Here is a 20,685-nt window from a genome sequence, read left to right as displayed (position 1 = left end):
AGAATAGAGCTAAGATTTTTTTATTGTCTTTGGCTCCTGGCACATAGGAGATGGCTTAAAATGGGAGTAGTGTTATGTAGGAGACTAGAAGGTGGCATGGTATGGTATGATATGAACTAGGAGTGAGAAGAAAAGCTAAGTTGTATTTCTTCCTAACTGTATTATCTCCAGTAGGTCCCTTTGCTTTTAACTTCTGTTTCTTTGGCTAAAAAAAAAAAAAAGATCATTGGAGACTGACCCAGAGTCTCTTCTTCAGGGGTCTCATGGTGCCAAAATTGACCTCATGAAAAGTGAGTGAAACTATAGTTGTTCTAAGAGGGAGAAATCTGTTTCATTGGAGAGTGTGAAAGGAAAATAAGTTGTTGAAAGGATCCTTCAGGACCCTCGCAGGAAGGAGACTGGCAGCACAGGAGAAACATTATTGTAAGGTTTATTAGAGGGGCCATATCTCCCCAGGAAGGCAGGGGTGGGGGGCCGGGAACATGGCATCCGCCCTGCCCCATCCAAATCACGGGCAGGTCTGGGGGAAGTGAGGGCAGAAGTGAGGTAAAATGGGTGTGCCGGTGGGTCTGGGAGGAGAGGGAGTGGCCAGCTGTAGGAAAGTAACTCCAGGGCAGGAAGGAGCTCAGGTCTGGATGGAGCTGAGAACCAAAGGGGGGAATAATACTAACAGTCGTCACTTCTGTGGTAAACGTCTCCGGGAATTCTATGTGCACATTTCCTATCACACTATCACACCATCACACACTTGCTATCCTCAGTTCTTCAGGATACACAAGCAAAGTAAAAGCCACTAAGCTGGAACTTGGGTGTCAGCTGTTCCTTTCTGGAGAAAGGAAGAGGGAAAGAGTTGTTTGCTTGCCTTTTCCAGCTTCTCTAGCTGCCTATACTCCTTGGCTTGCAGTTCTTTCTTCCATCTTGAGAGCCAGCAGCCTTGCATGTCTGTGGCTCTTCTTCCATTTCCACATCTTTCTAAAGCCCTCAACTTCTTGCTTTTGGAGAAGATTTTTGCATTGATAAGCTTGTGTGTTTAGAATGGGCCCATCTCCTCATTTAGAAGTCTGGACTTAATTCCATCAGTAAAGTGCCCTTTGCCATGTAAGGTCCCGGGGATTAAGATGAATGTTTTGGAGGGGTTGTAATCTGCCTCACCTATTCATGCCTGTAAATTATTCCATAGGGGACAAAGTTTAGTGGAGAAAACACTAAATGGCCTTCCTGAAACCTGGAATCCAGTTAGTCATTGTGTCTCTCTGGGTTAGTTTCTCTCTCTCTCTCTCTCTCTCTCTCTCTCTCTCTCTCTCTCTCTCTCTCTCTCTCTCTCTCTCTCTCTCTCTCTCTCCCTCTCTCTCCCTCTCTCTCCCTCTCTCTCCCTCTCTCTCCCTCTCTCTCCCTCTCTCTCCCTCCCTCTCTCTCTCTCTCTCTCTCTCTCTTTCTGTTTTTCTGTTTTTCTGTGTGTGTGTATGCGAGTGCGCGCACCTGGGCCTGAAACTGGAGTGCTGTCCCTGAGCTCTTGTACTTAAGGCGAGCATTCTGCCACTTTGAGTCACAGTTCCATTTCCAGCTCTTTGGTTATTAATTGGAGGTAAGAGTCTCATGGACTTTCTTTCCTAGGCTGGCTTTGGACTGTGATCCCAGAGCTCAACTTCCTGAGTAGCTAGGATTGTAGGTATGAGCCACTGGCAACCCAGCTCTCTGAGTTTTTGTTCTACAAATTTGAAAAATTAGGAAACTAAATTAAAATTAGATCAGTGGTTGTGGACCTACATTGGGCATCAGTTTGGAGGTCTTGTTACAACATGGGTTGAGTCAGGGCCTCAGAATTTGTATTTCCAGAAAGTTCCCAGGTGCTAGTGGTGCCACTGGTCTAGGGACCACACTTAGACAACCATTGAACTTAACTGTCTTTAAGATGCTTTCTCTAAAACTCCAGTATACCCTATAAAATCTTCCCTTTTGCAAGCAGGGTAATAACTAGTCATGCTTTTAACTGAAAGAAATGGAGAGTGGTAAGCTTACTTTTATGAAAAAAGATGAGACATAATGTGAGGTTTGGTTTGGAGCCAGGAGCTTTGAGAGGCTCTGTGAAGGACAGAAAGGTAGGTGTTGAAGTAGGAAAGGAAGGAATGTTCAGATCCCAGCCTTCATCTTCTGTTCACATCTGTAAAGAAGGATTGCTTGCATGCAGTGATGCAGAGGGCTAGTGTGTTTGGCCTGGGTCAGTCTTGGGAGATGTTACTCAACATTTCTGGTCCAGCCACTGCTCTAAGCCTGGACCAATGCATTCAATATTTCAACAGGTTTGGTTTTTGTTTTCTTTTGATTTGATTTGTTACTTATTTTTGTATTTGTAGTGCTGGGGATGGAATTTCAAATGCTAGGCAAGTGATCTACCACTAATCTACATCCCAACCTTTGGTTTTTTTGAGACAGCATCTCACTATGTAGCCAGACTGGCCCCAAATCATGATCTCTCTCCTCTAAGTGCTGGGATTAACAGGTTTGTGGCTTCAACACACCACATTTTTCTGAAGTAAGTGATGTTAGTCCCATGTTTGCAGGTTGAAAGATAAAGGTTCAGAATTCAGCTTGGGAAGGCATAGGGAGATGATGGTAGGATTGTTTGCCAGGCAGTTATATTCTAGAACTTGCATACTGAACCTAGGCACAGCAGTTTCTGATTGGTAGATCTCTTCCTGTATCAGTTAGGATATTCTAACCTAGTGAAATAGATTTTTTATGTTTTTTTTTTCTTGGTATAGAGCATTTATTCTATGAAACACTTGACGTTTAGGTCAGTGGAAATACTTTTAATTAAAAAATGACATATTTCCCACAGATTTGGCTTTGTACTAGGAAATAGCATTCAGACCTGTTTCACTACAAGTAAAACATTGTATTTACAGGAAAATATTAAAAATAAACACAAAAGCCAAGATGAAACATGTTTTCTTTTTAGAAATCTCTACTCCAGGGCTGGGAAGGTAGCTCAGTGGTAGAGTGCTTGCCTTGCATGCCTGAGGCCCTGGGTTCGATTCCTCAGCACCACATAAGAAAAAAGAAAAAAGCCGGAAGTGGCGCTGTGGCTCAAGTGGTAGAGCACTAGCCTTGAGCTGAAGAGCTGAGGGACATCGCCCAGGCCCAGAGTTCAGGCCCCATGACCGGACCCAAAAAAAAAAAAAAGAAAAAAAGAAAAGAAAGAAATCTCTACTCCAGTGCCTATAGCACATAAGAAGAGATATACAGATACACAACTACAATTGACAAATTTCCAAAGACTTGAAGTTCTGGGAAGTGATGGTGTAATGGAGTGACCCTTTCTAAACTTCAGGGCCTTCCTTGGAGTGAAATTAGAAAATACTCAGTCGCTCTTTCAACTTAGTAAGAGCCTCTGCCCCAGGAACCACTGTTGTGGACAGAAGCCTGTTCTGGTGTCACAACTGCTTCAGCAGCCCTTCTTTCGCTTTCATGAAAGCTTCACAAACATCCTTGGTGTGTAGTGCACAGGAACACAAGAACAGATTTAGGGGCTACTTTGGGGAGAAGCACAGCAGAGTCATCCTCTGATTTTCTTAGGGGTAGAAGTTGCCCTGAAGGAGCATCAGAGTTACAGTGGGCACAAAATGAGTCAGCTCTGCCTTGGGATTAGTGATCTGCGACTTGGCATTGGAGGGTATTGCGCCTTTTTTCTCAATCATGATTGCTCTTATATTACTTGCCTTGTTCACTGAGTCCAGTTAGGTGAGGCACTAATAAAGAACTCTGGGTTTGGTGGCAGTACAAAAGGAGGTGGTCTTGGCATGGGAGGGGGTACTTGTATCTGAGGAGGAGGGTCAGGCTGTGGGTGACCCTGCCACCATGAAGAAGCAGTTAGGGGGTGACCTCAGAATGAGAACCCTTTCTTCTATTCTTGTAAAACTGCTTCATTGTCTTCAAAACTTATTCAACTTCCCATTCTTAGGGATTTCTTGACCTGCCATTCAAAGCATCATAAGCTTAAAGAGGTGTCAGCTTCTTCATCACATTCTGTTTCTTCCTTGATTTTCCAGGTATTTTTTCTGCTCAGCGTTGTCTTACTCACTGTCATCTCTGTGCCTCACTTTCTCTGTCTCCTCTATCAATGTCGTTGTCATTAGTACTGATCTCATGCTGATCTTGACCCGTGTGCTCAGGATAGTCAACCTTCCCATGCTGAAAACGTCATCTTCATGACCTGAGCAAGTTCAGGGTTTACAACATGTCTTCCTCTTCATGTCTTCTTCTTGCCTATAATGGAAAGGAAGATCTAGAGCATACTTCTTTTTGGTCAGTCATGGGGCTTGAACTCTGGGCCTGAACACTGTCCCTCAGCTCTTCATCTCAAGGTTACTGCTCTACCACTTGAGCCACAGCGCCACTTTCAGTTTTCTGATGGTTTATTGGAGATAAGAATCTCATGGACTTTTCTGCCCAGGCTGGTTTTGAACTGTGATTCTCATATCTCAGCCTCCTGAGTAGCTAGAATTACATGTGTGAGCCACTGGCACCTGGCACTACATCTTTAAGAATTGGCAAGGTAGCCGGGCGCTGGTGGCTCACGCCTGTAATCCTAGCTACTCAGGAGGCTGAGATCTGAGGATCACGGTTCAAAGCCAGCCCGGACAGGAGAGACCGTGAGACTCCTATCTCCATTAAACCACCAGAAAACCGGAAGTGGCGCTGTAGCTCAAGTGGTAGAGTGCTCGCCTTGAGCTGAAGAGCTGAGGGACAGCGCCCAGGCCCAGAGTTCAAGCCCCACAACCGACAAAAAAAAAAAAGAATTGGCAAGGAGGTGGATCACATAGAAGACAGGAAGTTTTCTGCCAGGGGCAAATGTAGAACACCATGCTCAAGAAGAGGGAGAATAGGAAGCACTGGGTCAGAGGACCATAGGCTGAGGTTTTCTTAATGATGGAGCACAGTTGGGCACAAAAAAAAGTGGACTGTCCTAGGTCAAGGTGACAGAGGGAGCATGAAGCATATATGGCAAAGGCATACTCCTTCCACATGCTGAACACTTTTTTTTGGGGGGGGGGGGGTGTCCGGTTGTGGTGCCTGAACTCTGGGCCTGGGCGCTGTCCCTCAGCTCTTCAGCTCAAGGCTAGCGCTCTACCACTTGAGCCACAGTGCCACTTCCGGCTTTTTTCTTTTTGCTTATGTGGTGCTGAGGAATCGAACCCAGGGCCTCAGGCATGCAAGGCAAGCGCTCTACCACTGAGCCACCTTCCCAGCCCTGCTGAACACTCTTGACAGCACCAAAATACTGCCTGTGTCAGCCCTCTGCTGTTCATATTCTAACTTGCTTAGTTCTTTGTAAATATCTTAAGTGTCTGGATTCTTTTTTCATAAAGTTGTAGAATACATTTACAGGTTTCACGTAGCTTTTTATGCTTGTCTTTCAGTACTTTCTCATTTAACTCTTAACGTCATTTCATCCAATATTTTTATATCTTAGGTGTTTGGGATCTATGCACTATTTTCTGCTCTTTAATTCTCTTTTCCAGGCTTCCTTTGAGGCTTTATCATAAATTTTCTTCTTAGTAGATGATGCTGATATAGTTGGGGGCAAGGGGGCGGGGAGAACTACCCTCTGGCTCCTAGGCTTTGAGAACCTGGGTGGATTCCTAGCCTTATTGTCAACCACTGGCCATTACCATCTTGAAACTTTGTTGCTGTTTGTGTCTTATCCTGGTGCACATGTGGAGGTGGTTAATTTAGTGCTTAGTATCACAAAGGATTTAGGTCTCTCCCTCTTATCATCTCTCTGTTCCCAACAGATTGATTTGTTTTCAGGGCTGTCTCCTCCTTATAAGATGGCTACTACAGACCTTGTACTCACAGGATGAGGAAGATGGCCTTCTCTCTCTTATCCCCTTTTTTTTGGGGGGGGGGTTGGTTGGGGGCTTGAACTCTGAGCTTGGGCACTGTCCCTCAGCTCGGTGGTTTATTGGAGATAGGAGTCTCACGGGCTGGCTTTGAACCGCGATCCTCAGATCTCAGCCTCCTGAATAGCTAGGATTACAGGTGTAAGCCACCAGTACCCGGCTTCTTATCCCTTTTTAAGGGGACAAAAACTAGTCAGGTGCAGGTAACTCACGCCTGTAATCCTAGCTATGCAGGAGGAGGCTGAGATCTGAGGATTGCGGTTCAAAGCCAGCCCAGGCAGAAAAGTCCATGAAACTCTTATTTCCAATTAACCACCAGAAAACCGGAAGTGGTGCTGTGGCTCAAGTGGTAGAGCACTAGCCTTGAGCTGAAGAGCTCAGGAACAGCGCCCAAGCCCTGAGTTCAAGACCCATGACCTACCAAAAAACAAGGTTGGGGGACAAAATTTTTGCATAAGACCCCTTTGCCTCAGACCTTCCTGCCAAGAATACTTGATGCTCCCATTCCTATGTTGGTACCATGAACTTAGATTCACACCAAGGTTAGGGAGAGCCAAAGCTCAAACCTTAGAATAGCTGGCTGTTGGGACCTTCAAAAATGGATGCCACTGACAAACTGACCACACTCTATGCTGTTGTGTTGAGGATAAGGCCTTCTGTTCTTAGGTGCTCTGTGGCACAGACAGAAGTGGATAGTTCAGAGCTATTGGAAGTGATTTTTAAACTGTCCTTGTTTATTCCAGGCCTAGAGATTTTTGCTTTCCCAGCAAGGATATCAGTGTGCATGGTAAACATTAACTGATTGACACCCTAAAGGATCTTAGTCTTCTGAAAAGAGGACAAAGCTCTCAAATGACTTGGCTTACTGCCCTGTTCTATGCTATTTGTCTCTGTGATTCAGGACTTTACAACATGTCAAATACTACAGCTCTGTCCTGGAACTAGGAACTCCCCTCTGGTTCCTTATCCATATCACCTAAGCTATATCACCTGTACAATAGGGATGTTAAAAATACCTGCCAGGTGTATGAGTAAACTGTGTGTCCATTGCTGCTGCTGTCTTGACAGGGAAGGTATGTGAGCTGCACTATTGTTGGCATTCTAGAAACTTGAGCTTCCTCAGGTGTAACCATTTTGGGAACACATTGATTTTTTTTTTTGTAGAATCAGGAGCAAGTGGTTGGTTAGCTAATCACTTATTTCCCAGAAGAATAAAGAAGGTATATCTCTCCTTAGTAGGGCCACATGTGGTTGAGTTTTATGACCACGATTGTTGCTGGTGGAGCATGTTTTCTATGCTGACAGGATGAGTACTTGCAGCAGCCACATCACAGGGACAACGGAGATGTGCCCCACATTGAGAAAACCTGACCATATAAGGAGGAGTACCGCCATTACGGGATAATGTCTCACTTAGCAGAAATTTGTGGCAGGTTTCCTAGTACATTTAAAATAGAATTCATGTATAAAAATAATATTTGCATACAGAAGCCCATACTTTCTGAGAAAGGAAAAAATATACTTGTATTGGGCATTTGAGTAAGTAGATCAAAAATAAAAATCTTATAAATGTAAGAGCTAGAAGCCAAATTCCACTTTTAATTCTAAAAGGTTTGTATATATCTACTCCCTTAACCTTCTCCTCCTACTCCAGATTTCCACAGCAAAAATAAAACAGGACAGATCTGCAGGAAGCATATAATAGCAGGGAAGAAATGAGTGGCAGCGTGGGTGGACACCAGAGACACGAGAGGCAGGGCTGGGTGTCACTCCCTGGTGTTGCCACTGTGTACTAGAAGGTCACTTGCCTTGGCCCAGCATGTTCTTCCATTTTATTTTAGATCATTCATGAGGCCTGGCCTTAAGCATGTTTCTGGCTCCTTCCCTGGTAGGGTCAGTGAATGGCAGCGAGAGATGGACCAGCCTATCCTGCCACCACAGACTCCTTCAACCACAATGGATGAAGGGAAGGCCTGATGGAGGGGCGAATCTGGGATACTGACTGACATGCCTGGCTTCTTCCTTTCAGAAATGCTCCCACTGCCAGGAGGCCGGTGCCACCCTGGGCTGCTACAACAAAGGCTGCTCCTTCCGATACCATTACCCGTGTGCCATTGATGCAGGTAAGCTGGTCTTTATACCCATCCAAGAGCATCAAAGGGGTGTGCAAATTGGTCAGTCCCTTCCATATATACCTCCTGACCCTTTCCTATTATAAATTCTCAAAGAATTCACAGAAGATAATACAAAGGAGTAAAATGGGGTAATTTTTTAAATGACAGCTTTATTCATCTAATTTCATATGTGATTTGCCCATTTAAGTCCACAGTACATCACCCCAACAGATTATAGAATACTTTTCATCACCTTACTAAAGAAAATTCCCAACCCAGGCAACAGTGGCTCACGCCTATAATCCTAGCTACTCAGGAGGCTGAGGTCTGAGGATCAACAGTTCAAAGAAAAGTCCCCATGAAACTCTTATCTCCAATTAACCCACTCAAAAACGAAAAGTGGAACTGTGGTTCAAGTGGTGGAGCACTAGCCTTGAGCACAAAGAGGCTCAGGGATAACTCCCAGGCCCTGAGTTCAAGCCCCACAACTGTGGGGGTGGGAGGAGAGAGAGAGAGAGAGAAATTCCCAGTACCATCATTCACCTTCATTCCCTTGCCTCTGTCCCTGACAACCACCAATCCATATTGTCAACCACCAATCCATATTGCATCTCTGTGGATTTTTTGAATATGTTGAACATGTTACATAAATAGAATCATATGTTGCCTTTTAAGACGGATTCTTTTTCTTAGCGAACTGTTACTAAAGTTTGTTCATATTGTATTTTAATATATCATTTGAATTCATCACTATTATGAAGGATAAACTATGTTTTATTAATCCATTTATCAGTTGATAGATGTTTGGGTTGTTTCTACTTTTTCCATTATTATGAAAATGCTGCTATGGTACATTTACATACAAGTCTTTGCATGGGCATATGTTTTCATGTCTCTTGGATATATAGCCAGGAGAGGAATTGTTGAGTTGGATGGTAATGTCATATAACATTTTGAGGCTTTGCCAGACCAATTTCTAGAATAGAAATGCTGCTTTATAATCCCACCAGTGCAATGTATTATGGTTCCAGTTTTTCAGCATCTTTGCTAACCTTATCTGTTGTCATCACCATTGTATTGTTACCAACATCCCAGTGATTGTGAAATGACAGCTTGCAGTTTTGAATTGTATCTCCCTGATCACTGATGATGTTGAGCCTCTTTTTATGTGCTTACTACCTGGTCTATACCTTCTTTGGAAAAGTGTCTAGTCAAATTCTTTGCCCATTGGGTTATTTAATCATTATATTGTTGTTTTAATTTTTTTCTGGATTCAAGCCTCTTATTTGAAATAATTTCTTCCATTGTGTGAGTTTTCTTTTGAATGTATGTCTATGTGTAATACTGGGATTTTGAACCAGTCCTTTTTTTGTTAGTCGTGGGGCTTGAACTCTGGTCCTGGGCGCTGACCCTGAGCTCTTCAGTTCAAGGTAAGCGCTACCACTTGAGCCACAGTACCACTTCCAGTTTTCTGGTAGTTAATTGAAGATAAAAGTCTCATGGGGGTGGGAGGGAGATAGGAAGGGGAAACAAAGGAGGAGGCAACAATGCTTGTTAAGAAATGTACTCATTATCTTGCCCATGTAATTGTAACTCCTCTGTACAATATTTTCACAATTTAAAAAAAAAGTCTCATGGATTTTCCTGCCTGGGCTGGCTTTTGAACCCTGATCCTCAGATCTCAGCCTCCTGACTAGCTAGGATTACAGGCGTGAGCCACCAGGGTCAAACCATCCCTCTTTGCTTTAGTTATTTATTGGATAAGGTTTCACATTTGCCCAGGGCTGGTTTCAAAATGTGATCACAAGTATATGCCATAACACCTGGCTTATTGATTGAGGTAGGGGGTCTTACTTTTTTGCCCAGGCTGGCCTTAAACTACTATATACCTCCTGATTTCTGCTTCCTTGGCACAGATTACAGGAATACAACCATAACCATCTCCCTTCACTATTTTGTTGGTGTTCTCCAAAGCATAGAAAAGTTTACTTTTGCAGAAATCCAGTTTACCTATTTTCTTGCTTTGGTTATCAGTGCTTTTATGACAACTAAAGAAACCATTGCCTAATCCAGTCAAGATCTAAGGATCCACGCTCAAAGCCAGCCCAGGCAGGAAAGCAATAAACCACCCCCCCAAAAAAGCAAGAAGTGGAACTGTGGCTCAAGTGGTAGAGTGTTAACTTTGGACACAAGAAACTCAGCTCTCAGAGCTGGGAAGGTGGCTCAGTGGTAGAGCGCTTGCCTTGCATGCATGAGGCCCTGGGTTCCATTCCTCAGCACCACATAAGCAAAAAGGAAAAAAGCTGCAAGTGGTGCTGTGGCTCAAGTGGTAGAGTGCTACCCTTGAGCTGAAGAGCTGAGAGGCAGCGCCCAGTCCCAGAGTTCAGGCCCCAGGACCGGATCCCAAAAAAAAAAAAAAAGAAGAAACTCAGCTCCCATGCCCTGAGTTCAAGCCTCAGATTGGTGCATGCACGCATGTATGCGCACACACACACACACAGACACACACACACTCACACACAGATATAGCTATGCTTTCCCTAAGATTTTAAAGTTACAACTGTGATTTGAGGTCTTTGATCTATTTTTAATTAATATTTGCTTGTTTTGTAAAGTAGGAATCCACATGTGTATATCATTGTCCTGCTCTCTCATTGAATGGTCTTGGCACCTTAGTTGAAAATAATGGAGCTGTTTCTGACCCTCTTGGGTAATCTACTGTCTTGGTACCTGCAGCTTTGTAGTAAGTTCTTTTGTTGTTGTTGCTGGTTTTTTGTTTTATGTTTTTTGGTTTTTTTTTTCGGTCCTGGGGCTTGAACTCTGGGCTTGGGCGCTGTCCCTATGCTCTTCAGCTCAAGATGAGCGCTCTACCACTTGAGCCACAGCACCATTTCCGGTTTTCGAGTGGTTTATTGGAGATAAGAGTCTCATAGACTTCTGCCCAGGCTGGCTGTGAAGCGTGATGCTCAGATCTCAGCCTCCTGAGTAGCTAGGATTACAGGCATGAGCCACCAGTGCCCAGCTCAGAATCAGGAGTTTTTACACAGTTTATGAGCATACAGAAATACAATAAGTTAACTCCCTACCACCAGCCACCATCCCTGTATGGAAGATTGAACTCAGAGCCTTATACTTGCCAGGCAAGCACTTTACCACTTTAGTCAAACAACCACTTCTTTTGCTTTTTTAGTGTTTTGTTTTGTTTTTCAGATAGGGTCTCATCCTCTTGCCTGGGCTGGCCTTGAACTGTGATCCTTCTTGCTCTACCTACTCATAGCTGTAATTATAAATATATACCACTATGGCCAGCATCTGGATTTGTTTGTTAATCTTTGTATCTTTTTGCTCAACTTACTGATTAGTTCTAATCATTTGTAGTGAATTCCTATATCTGAAACATTGTGACATCCATGAATAGAGGTAGTTTGGCTTCTTCCTCACTGATGAAGCCTTTTCTACCCCCTTCTCTTGGACCGAGTTTTGCTATATAGCCTAGTTTGCCTTAATGCTCAGCTATTCCTCTAACTCTGCCTTCCTCTCAATTGCTGGGATTATAAGCATGTACCATCACTCCCAACTCCTTTTTTTTTTTTTTTGTATCAGTCATGGGGCTTGAACTTGGGGCCTGAGAGCTGTCCTTGAGCTCTTTTGCTCAAGGCTAGTGCTCTACCACTTTGAGCCACAGCACCACTTTTGGTTTTCTGGTGGCTAATTGAAGACAGGCCCTCCTGCCTGGGCTGGCTTTGAACTGTGATTCTCAGATCTCAGCCTGCTGAGTAGCTAGGATTACAGGTGTGAGCCACCAGTGCTGGCCCAATTTTTTTTTTTTTTTTTTTTTTTTTTTGAGACAGGGTCTCCCTATGTAGCCCAGGATGGCTTAAAATGTGTAGCACTACATTTGGATTGGGAGGGGGTTGTTTTTGTTTTTGTTTCTGTTTTGCCAAACTGCCCTGTAAAAATTGCTCCAGTAAATATTGAATAGAGGGGCTGGGAAGGTGGCTCAGTGGTAGAGTGCTTGCCTTGCATGCCTGAGGCCCTGGGTTTGATTCCTCAGCACCACATAAGCAAAAATTTTAAAAAGCCGGAAGTGGCGCTGTGGCTCAAGTGGTAGCGCGCTAGCCTTGAGCTGAAGAGCTGAGGGGACAGCGCCCAGGCCCAGAGTTCAGGCCCCACGACCAGACCCCCCCCCAAAAAAAAAAAATATATATATATATATAGAGAGAGAGAGAGAGAGAGAGAGAATATACATTTCTTTTTGGACAATGTCATCTCTTTCCTTGCTCTTTCCCAGTTTTTCTCTCCTATCCCTACCCACAAGTTCATTTCCAACATAGTGTCTAGTGAGTAATACTGTTGCATTTATTTACCCTTTGTCCCTCCATTTCTATGCCTTCCCTTACCTTCCCCCCAAAATATAAATGAACAAAAAGTAAAAATAGCAAAAAAGAAAAAAAAAACTTTCCATTTCGTGGAATTCATTTTGGTAAATATTATTTTGTATGATCAGATGCACATACGCATTGTGCCTTACTGTTCCTCCTTTGGTCTCACTGTGTGTAAATGCCTAGGATCCTGTATAATTTACCATGTCCCAGTGAATTTTAGATCTAGCTTCCGCATATGAAAGAAAACATGCACCATTGTCTCTGAACCTAGTTTACTTCACTTAACATGATTTTTTTTTTTTGGTCCATACATTTCCCTGCAGATGTCATACATTCTTTCTGATAGCCGTGTAAAATTCTATTGTATATAGGTACTAATGTTTTGGATCCACTCATCTATTGTGGGGCATCTGGACTGTTTCCACAACTGTGCTGTTATCAATAGTGCAGCAATCAACATGGGTGTGCAAGTGTCTCTATGATATCCTGGCTTGTGGTGATCACAGTGGTATGGCTGAGTCATAGGGAAGATCTCTTCTTTTTTTTTTTTTTTTCCTGGAAATACTAGGATTTGAACTCAAGTCTTTGACATGGTAGTCAATTACTCTCTTTTTTTTTTTTTTTTTTTTTTTTTTGGGTCCGGTCGTGGGGCCTGAATTCTGGGCCTGGGCGCTGTCCCTCAGCTCTTCAGCTCAAGGCTAGCACTCTACCACTTGAGCCACAGCGCCACTTCCGGCTTTTTTTCTTTTTGTTTATGTGGTGCTGAGGAATTGAACCCAGGGCCTCAGGCATGCAAGGCAAGCGCTTTACCACTGAGCCACCTTCCCAGCCCCCTCATAGGGAAGATCTATGTTTAGTTTTTTTTTGAGGAACTTCCAGACTGCTATCCAGTGTAGTTGTGCTAGTTTACATTCCTAACAACAGTGGAATAGGATTCCTTTTTCCCCACTTCCCCACCAACGCTTGTTTGAATTCATGATGTTGGCCAATCTAACTGGCTAGAGTTAGATAGAATCTCAGAGATGTTTTGATTTGTATTTCCTTTACGGCTAGGGATGATGAACATTTCTTCATATATTTCTTTGCCAGTCTTGACTCTTCTGAGAATTCTTTCCTTGGTTCCTTTGCCCATTTAGTAATTGGTTTATTAGCTTTCAAAGGGGTTAATTTCTTGGGCTCCTTGTATATTTTGGATATTGGACCTTTGTCGGATATATTGCTGGTAAAGATCTTCTCCCCTAGCCGGGCGCTGGTGGCTCACACCTGTAATCCTAGCTACTCAGGAGGCTGAGATCTGAGGATCACGGTTCAAAGCCAGCCCGGGCAGGAAAGACCGTGAGACTCCTATCTCCAATAAAAACCACCAGAAAACCGGAAGTGGCGCTGTAGCTCAAGTGGTAGAGCTCTCGCCTTGAGCTGAAGAGCTGAGGGACAGCGCCCAGGCCCAGAGTTCAAGACCCACGACCGACAAAAAAAAAAAAATCTTCTCCCCAGTATGTTGACTGTCATTCTAGTTTAGTAATCCCTCCTTGTCAAATAAGAGCCAGCAATCGATTTTCTGTTTTTTTTTTTCTTTTTTCTTTTTTTTTGATCTGTTGTAGGGCTGGAACTCAGAGCCTGGGCACTGTCCCCTGAGCTATTTTTGCTCAGAACTAGCACTGCCACTTTAAGCCACAGTGCCACTTTGAATTTTTTGGTGGTTGATTGGAGATAACACAAACTTTCCTGCCCTGGTCGGCTTAGAACCTCGATATTCAGATTTCAGCCTCTGAGGGGGCTGGGAAGGTGGCTCAGTGGTAGAGCGCTTGCCTTGCAATGCATGAGGCCCTGGGTTCGATTCCTCAGCACCACATAAGCAAAAAGAAAAAAGCCGGAAGTGGCGCTGTGGCTCAAGTGGTAGAGCGCTAGCCTTGAGCTGAAGAGCTGAGGGACAGCACCCAAGCCCAGAGTTCAGGCCCCACGACCAGACCCAAAAAAACAAAACAAAACAGATTTCAGCCTCTGAGTAGCTAAGATTACAGATGTAAGTCACTGGTACCTGGCAAGAGCTGGTATTCTTTTCTTTTTCCTAACCCTACATATAAGAAGTTGGCTATCCATGGGTATTCTTTTTTTTTGCGGTGGGGGGGGGGTGTTTAGTCATGGGGCTTGAACTCAAGGCCTGGGTGCTTTCCCTGAGCTTTTTTTGCTCATGGCTAGTGCTCTACCTCATTGAGCCACAACACCACTTCCAGTTTCTGCGTTCTGCCCAGGCTGGTTTTGAACCGTGATCCTCAGATTTCAGCCCCCTGAGTAGCTAGGATTTCAGGCATGAGCCACCAGTGCCCAGCTATCATAGGTATTCTTGAAACAGTAGAGGGAGTCCCAGTTTGTAGAGTGTTGTGAAGTGTTTGTCCTGAAGGGTTGTGTGTAAAATAGTAACAGCCAGTCTCTAGTGCTCCTACTACTTACTCCATGCTGCTTTTCTCTGCACACCAAGCAATTCTCCAGTGCGTGCCAACTGGGTAGCCTACAGTTTAACTCAGCTCATCTGAACTATGGGTTCACTACCCCCACTTCATACACCAGTCTCAATCTCCAGCTGGTGACTTGTGCCTTTGAATAACCACATATAAATCAAGGTTCTCAGGACCCCTCCTCAGATTTCATTAATGTGCCAGAGCTGTTTATAGAACTCCAGGAAACATTTTACTTTCATTTATTATGATAGACACTTGAATAGGAGAGCTATTACAGGTAAGTAGAAGGGGGCCCGGGAGCTTCCAAGTCCTCCCAGATGTACACCATCCAAGGACCTCCACATGTCCACCAGCCTGAAAGCCCTCCCAATGCTCTCACAGCTCAGAAACTTTCATAGGGGATTTATCACGCATGTGCAGTTGGTGAACGACTCCCCCTTCTGCAGAAAATGGGCAGGTCTGAAAGTTCTAAGATCCTAATCATGGCTCAGTTCTTCTGGTGAACAGCCCCTTCCAAAGCCACTGAATCACCTCATTACGTGACTCTCACCAGGTGACAGATGATGCTCCTGTTACCTGGAAGGTATGAGGGCTTAGGAACTCTGTGAGGAACCTGGGGAAAGGCCAGATGTTTACATTTTCCTAGCACCCACCTGTATTTCAAGAAATTACAAGTGTTTTAGGAGCTCTGTGCCAGGAACTGGGACTTAAAGCCCAAGATAGATAATTCTTATTGTAGTATCACAAGGGGCACTACATTTCATCTGTTACGGTAGACATAGTTGCAGTATTTGAGGTGCTGAAAGAAGAAAGTCTGTGAAGGAAAAGACAGTCTCAGGTCTGACTCAGAACATCAAAATCTTGGGAAAGCCAGTGGCTCATGCCTGTAATCCTAGTTATTCAGGAGGCTGAGATAGGAAGATCAAGGTTTGAAGAAAGCCCAGTCCAATAAGACTCTTGTCTCCAATGCACACCAGAAAAGCCAGGAATGGATCCGTGGCTCAAGTGGTAGAGTGCTAGCTTTGAGCAAAGAAAAAGTTCAAGGACAGCTTCCAGGCCCAGAGTTCAAGCCCCAGGACTCACTAAAAAAGTAAGAAAGTGGTTGTATGTGAATGTGCCAAAGGACAGTGGGATGGTCGGGGCACTGTTGGCCAGCCAGCCTTGATACCTTGGAGTCCTTGGGCTTTAGACTGTCCCTTCCATCCTCCTCCTCTTGCCCCAAGGATTTCCTAATTGTCTGAGCTCATTCACCCTGGGTCACGGTCTGGCATGTTCTGTAATATGGAAATTAAGTCTTCTCTTAGTAGCTAATGCTTGCTTTTTCTTTTCATTGTGTAGCCCCTAGTTACACCAGGTGTTTGGCTTCCTTCACTTGAAGCTTCCTGTTTTTAAAATGAAGAGTCTTAAGTGTTGTTTGGGGTGATTATTTTGAATGGGCAGTATTGTCATAATTAGCTCTCCAAGTCAGTGGCTAGGTAAGCAATGGTTTCCACATTGGGGCTCTATTGAGAAACATTAGGATGCGCACTCAGGTCTAACCTCGTCCTACCTGAGCATACCCCTATCAGCAGCAAGGGCCCACTGTGAATGTGACCATCTGCTTCCCATGCCCAGCTGCCTCCTGGGATAGATTCTCAAGGGATGAGAACTTGCCATGGAGGTGGGAATGCTCTACATTTGTGTGCTTGTACAGCAGCCAGAGCGAGATGACCACTGGGGCATTCACAGGACTAATGGGACCAAGGGAAAAAAAAAAACTTTTCTTGACAGTTCTGAGGTTTGAACTTAGAGCCTGTACTTGATTGGCAGGTGCACTCTGACTTGAGCCCCGCCTCTAGCCCTCTTTCAGTTATTTTTCATAGAACCTTGTGGTTTTTGCCTGGGTTAGCCTCAGACTTTAATCCTTCTGCCTGCTTAGTTGGGAATCAGGCATGTTTACAGCACACTGTGGCTTGTTCTTTGAAATAGGATCTTGTTAACTCCCTGTCCCCTTGGGCTAGCCTCACATCACAATCCTCCAATCTCTGTGGAGGCCTCCCACATAGCTAGGGTTAGAAGTATAAGCCACCACTCCTGGCCTGGATTTTTTTTTTTAACTTAAAGTGTCTTTGTGTGACTTGTAACTGGATAACACAGACTTAGAGTCTACCCTGATCAAACCAGGTAGTATGGTTGCAGTTCTTAAGAAAGGACCAAGGTGGTGGGGACATCTCTCCTCTAATGAAAGCTTGCCAGATCATCTCTCTATTCCAGCCAGAAGCCAGTCATGTTTGCCTACCCTGTTAACCTGGCAATATCCCTTAATGGAAGATGGTGGTGAGAGGGAGGTTTGAGCTAGGTTGAGACAAGGCTGTTGGCCCCAGATGTGCACTCTGCCCTTCTGAGTGCAGAGTTGGAACCATAGAAGCAGCTTCAGACATGAAGGCGATCTGGCCCTGACATCTGTCACCAATGATGGCCAGGGTTGATTGTGCTGATAGAACTAAATAGACTGTTTTTTCTTTATCCCTCACTGCCCCATGTATGTCTTTCCCAAAGCTGTGTATTCAGTTGAAGAAGAGAGGAGGGCTGTTCTTTGGTTACAAGTAGCTTCAGTCTTCTGCTAGAAATTCTAAACATGCTCTGATGAAGCATCACAAGAAGGCCACATCATGAGCAGAACAGTGTTTGTTTATTCATTTATTCACTTATTTGCATGAGAGTGAGTGTGGGTGCTTACCCACGCATATGTGCACACTCATTTGCACATGCCCAGGTGCCAGTCCTGGGGCTTGTACACTCAGCCTGGGTGTTGGCTTTGAGGGTTTTTTTGCACAAGGCTAGTGTTCTATTACTTGAGCCACAGCTCTTCTCCAGCTTTTTGCTGGAGTCTCACTGACTTTCTTGCTGGAACTGGCTTCAAACTGTGATCTTCAGATCTCAGCCTCTTGAATAACTAGGCTTACAGATGTGATCACCAACACCTGACCCATATCAATCTTTTTAATAACCCAAGTTGCCAGGACCCAGAAGCTTGCTTCTCAAAAATTCTTACATCTTACATCTAGGAAAAATATTTGACTGACTTTCTAGCCATAATCATGATAATCCTTGGGTTTAAGCAATCTTCTGTTCGGTAGAGTAAGGAACGGTGTAACTTTTTTGGGGGGAGGGGGGTCCGATCGTGGGGCCTGAACTCTTGAGCCTGGGTGCTGTCCCTCAGCCTTTCAGCTCAAGGCTAGTGCTCTACCACTTGAGCCACAGCGCCACTTCCAGCTTTTTTTCTTTTTGCTTATGTGGTGCTGAGGAATTGAACCCAGGGCCTCAGGCATGCAAGGCCAAGCACTCTACCACTGAGCCACCTTCCCAGCCCTGTAACTTTTGTATTGTTTTGTTTTTTGTCAGTCGTGGGGATTGAACTCTGGGCTTGAACTCTGGGCTTGGGCACTGTCCCTCAGCCCTTCAGCTCAAGCCTAGTGCTCTACTAGTTGAGCTGCAGCACCACTTCTGGTTTTCTGAGTGGTCTATTGGATATAAGTGTCTCATGGACTTTCCTGCCTGGGCTGGCTTTGAACCGAGATCCTCAGATCTCAGTCTCCTGAGTAGCTAGGATTACAGGTGTGAACCACCGGCACCTGGCTAACATTTGTATTTCTACCTTGTTTTTAGTCACCCAAACCCAGTGTGTTGATGTGTCAGAGAAAACTATTATTGCTAGGATGTTTCCATGGAAACAGGCTTTGTCTTTTGAGGGTGTCTGATGCCAGAATGATGTCCTGCATTTCTGACATCACCATCGCTGTTGCATGCGGCTTGTTGTATCATAGACACAAGATATGGCTCCAAGTGGAGAATGCAGTAATAAGAGCATGAGTTCTGGTTGTGGTTGTTTGGAAATACTAGGGTTTGAACTCGGGGCCTTGCACTTGCTGAACAGGTGCTCTATCACTATACCAGACCCACTATGCCAGTTCCTTTTTGTATTGGTTATTTTCAAGATAGGGTCTTATTTTATGACTGAACCAGGCTTTAGTTTTCATGTTTGTATTTTTCTCTGTGTCTTGGATAAGTCATTTTGTAGCTTGTGATAAAAGGTGTGTGCTACCATGTTCAACAATTGTACAAAGCTTTTCTGTCCAGGCTGGCCTTGAACTGTGATCCCTGATCTCCCCCTCCCAAGTAGCTAGGATTATAGGCTTAAGCCACCGTACTGAGAGAGAGAGAGAGAGAGAGAGAGAGAGAGAGAGAGAGAGTGTAATGTTTTAATGTATTTAATGCAGTGAGCTACAATAATTAAGACAGAACGGGGAAAGGGGCTATAGTAGCTCATGAATAATTCCACTGTGCATAAAGAATCTTGCCTGGAGGGGATTTTTTTTTTTAACTCATGAAGAAACACAGCTTGGAATTTCACTCTGCAGCCACCTTTATAGCAACATGCTAAAGCTGCTCTTTCTGCTGCAGACTTTGATCTTGAAGTAGTGGGGTCAGAGCCCTGAGTGGTTTATTACGGAACAAGGGTCTGGCCTCTCCCTGAGGGGACTGCTGTCTGCTTCACAGACCAATCCTAGTGCCTGTTATGCCCTCCATGTGCTCCAGGAGCTTGAGCCTTCCTTCAGCAAGGCGGTGTCTCAGTCCTGCAACACTCCACTCCCCCGCCCTGCCCCATCCCCCACCCCTTACCCAGTGTGAGAATGTCAGCGCACTGAGGAAGATGCAGCTGAGCTGAACACAGCATTGGGTGCCCAGCACATCCAACAGACATGAAACCCCTCTCCCCTTGTTTTTCTTGTCTCATTTTTGAGATCACCATCCTCCACCTGAGGTGTGAGTATCTGCAGCTTTATGAGCATCTTAGGGAAGATGCTCAGCAGTCATGAGTCTCCACCCCTCCACCTTTGAGCTTCACAGTGAAAGTTGTGTGGCCACCTTGTGAGTGCAATGATCTGACAAGCTGTGTGCTTTTGACTCCTGTGGAAATGCTCACCAGCTCCTCTGTGAAGTGTAGGGTAGCGCCCGGGCCTTAGAGCAAGCAAAGTCTGGCTGCTTGACCGCAGCAGTGGTCAGGCACCTGACCCAGTTCTCAGAAAGGATGTCACTGCACTTACTGTGCCTGGTTTGAGATAACAAAGGAGAGGCTCCTCTACCTTGCCAGGTTCAGAGCTCTAGCTACATTTCTAGCTCATGCCAGGAATGAGAATTGAAGTTTCTAATGACCCATCATCCACATGAAAACAGAAAAGATGATTTACCTATAAAGTGTTCCTGCAAGGGGAGAGGTGGACACTGTCTCTAATCGGCTTGTATATGTATGTGGGTATGTGTGCCAGTCCTCAGGGCCTGGGTGCTGTCCCTGAGATTTTTCACTCAAGACTAGCACTCTACCACTTTTGGCTTTTTTTGGTGGTTAAATAAGAGTCTCACGAACTTTCATGGTCAGCCTGTCTTTGAACCAAGATCCTCAGATCTCAGCCTCTTGAGTAACAAGTATTACAGGCATGAGCCACCAGCACCCAAATTATTTAGATAGACAGACAGATAGACAGACAGACAGACAGATCATTTCCAGAAATCCTAACACTAGCTCCATGTTGTTCTTAATATGTACCTACACTGTTTTCTCTTCTGCTTTTAACTCAGAAGGAAAGTGTTTTCTAACTTTAGACATTATTTTACTAATAGCTTGTCATAGCTGGTCACTGAGGCAAGTAAACCACCTATGCCTTTATGAGGGTGCTCTTTGTTCTGATCATGGCCCTCATTTTCTCTTCTGTAAACTGTGACATCAGATTGGCCAAGCTCTACAGGTGCCATGGCCCAGGCAAGAGACTAGGGGCATGGAATT

At 44.6% G+C, this 20,685-nt stretch overlaps 1 protein-coding gene across 5 annotated transcripts in view; it reads left to right on the top strand.

The window, feature by feature from the left end:
• Positions 1–20,685, top strand: part of Tcf20 (transcription factor 20) — a 187,681-nt gene that overhangs the window by 155,612 nt on the left and 11,384 nt on the right. For all 5 annotated transcript variants that reach the window (XM_069999696.1, XM_069999693.1, XM_069999695.1 and 2 more), the window contains exon 3: positions 7,933–8,026. In XM_069999696.1, coding sequence (XP_069855797.1) covers positions 7,933–8,026 — 94 coding nt within the window. The remainder of the gene's footprint in view (positions 1–7,932; positions 8,027–20,685) is intronic.

This window comes from Dipodomys merriami, unplaced genomic scaffold (assembly GCF_024711535.1).
Source record: "Dipodomys merriami isolate MVZ:Mamm:240054 unplaced genomic scaffold, mDipMer1.0.p SCAF_55, whole genome shotgun sequence".
Classification (NCBI taxonomy): Eukaryota; Metazoa; Chordata; class Mammalia; order Rodentia; family Heteromyidae; genus Dipodomys; species Dipodomys merriami.
Note: the sequence above shows the minus strand (reverse complement) of the source record. Positions and strands in the feature narration are given on the sequence as shown.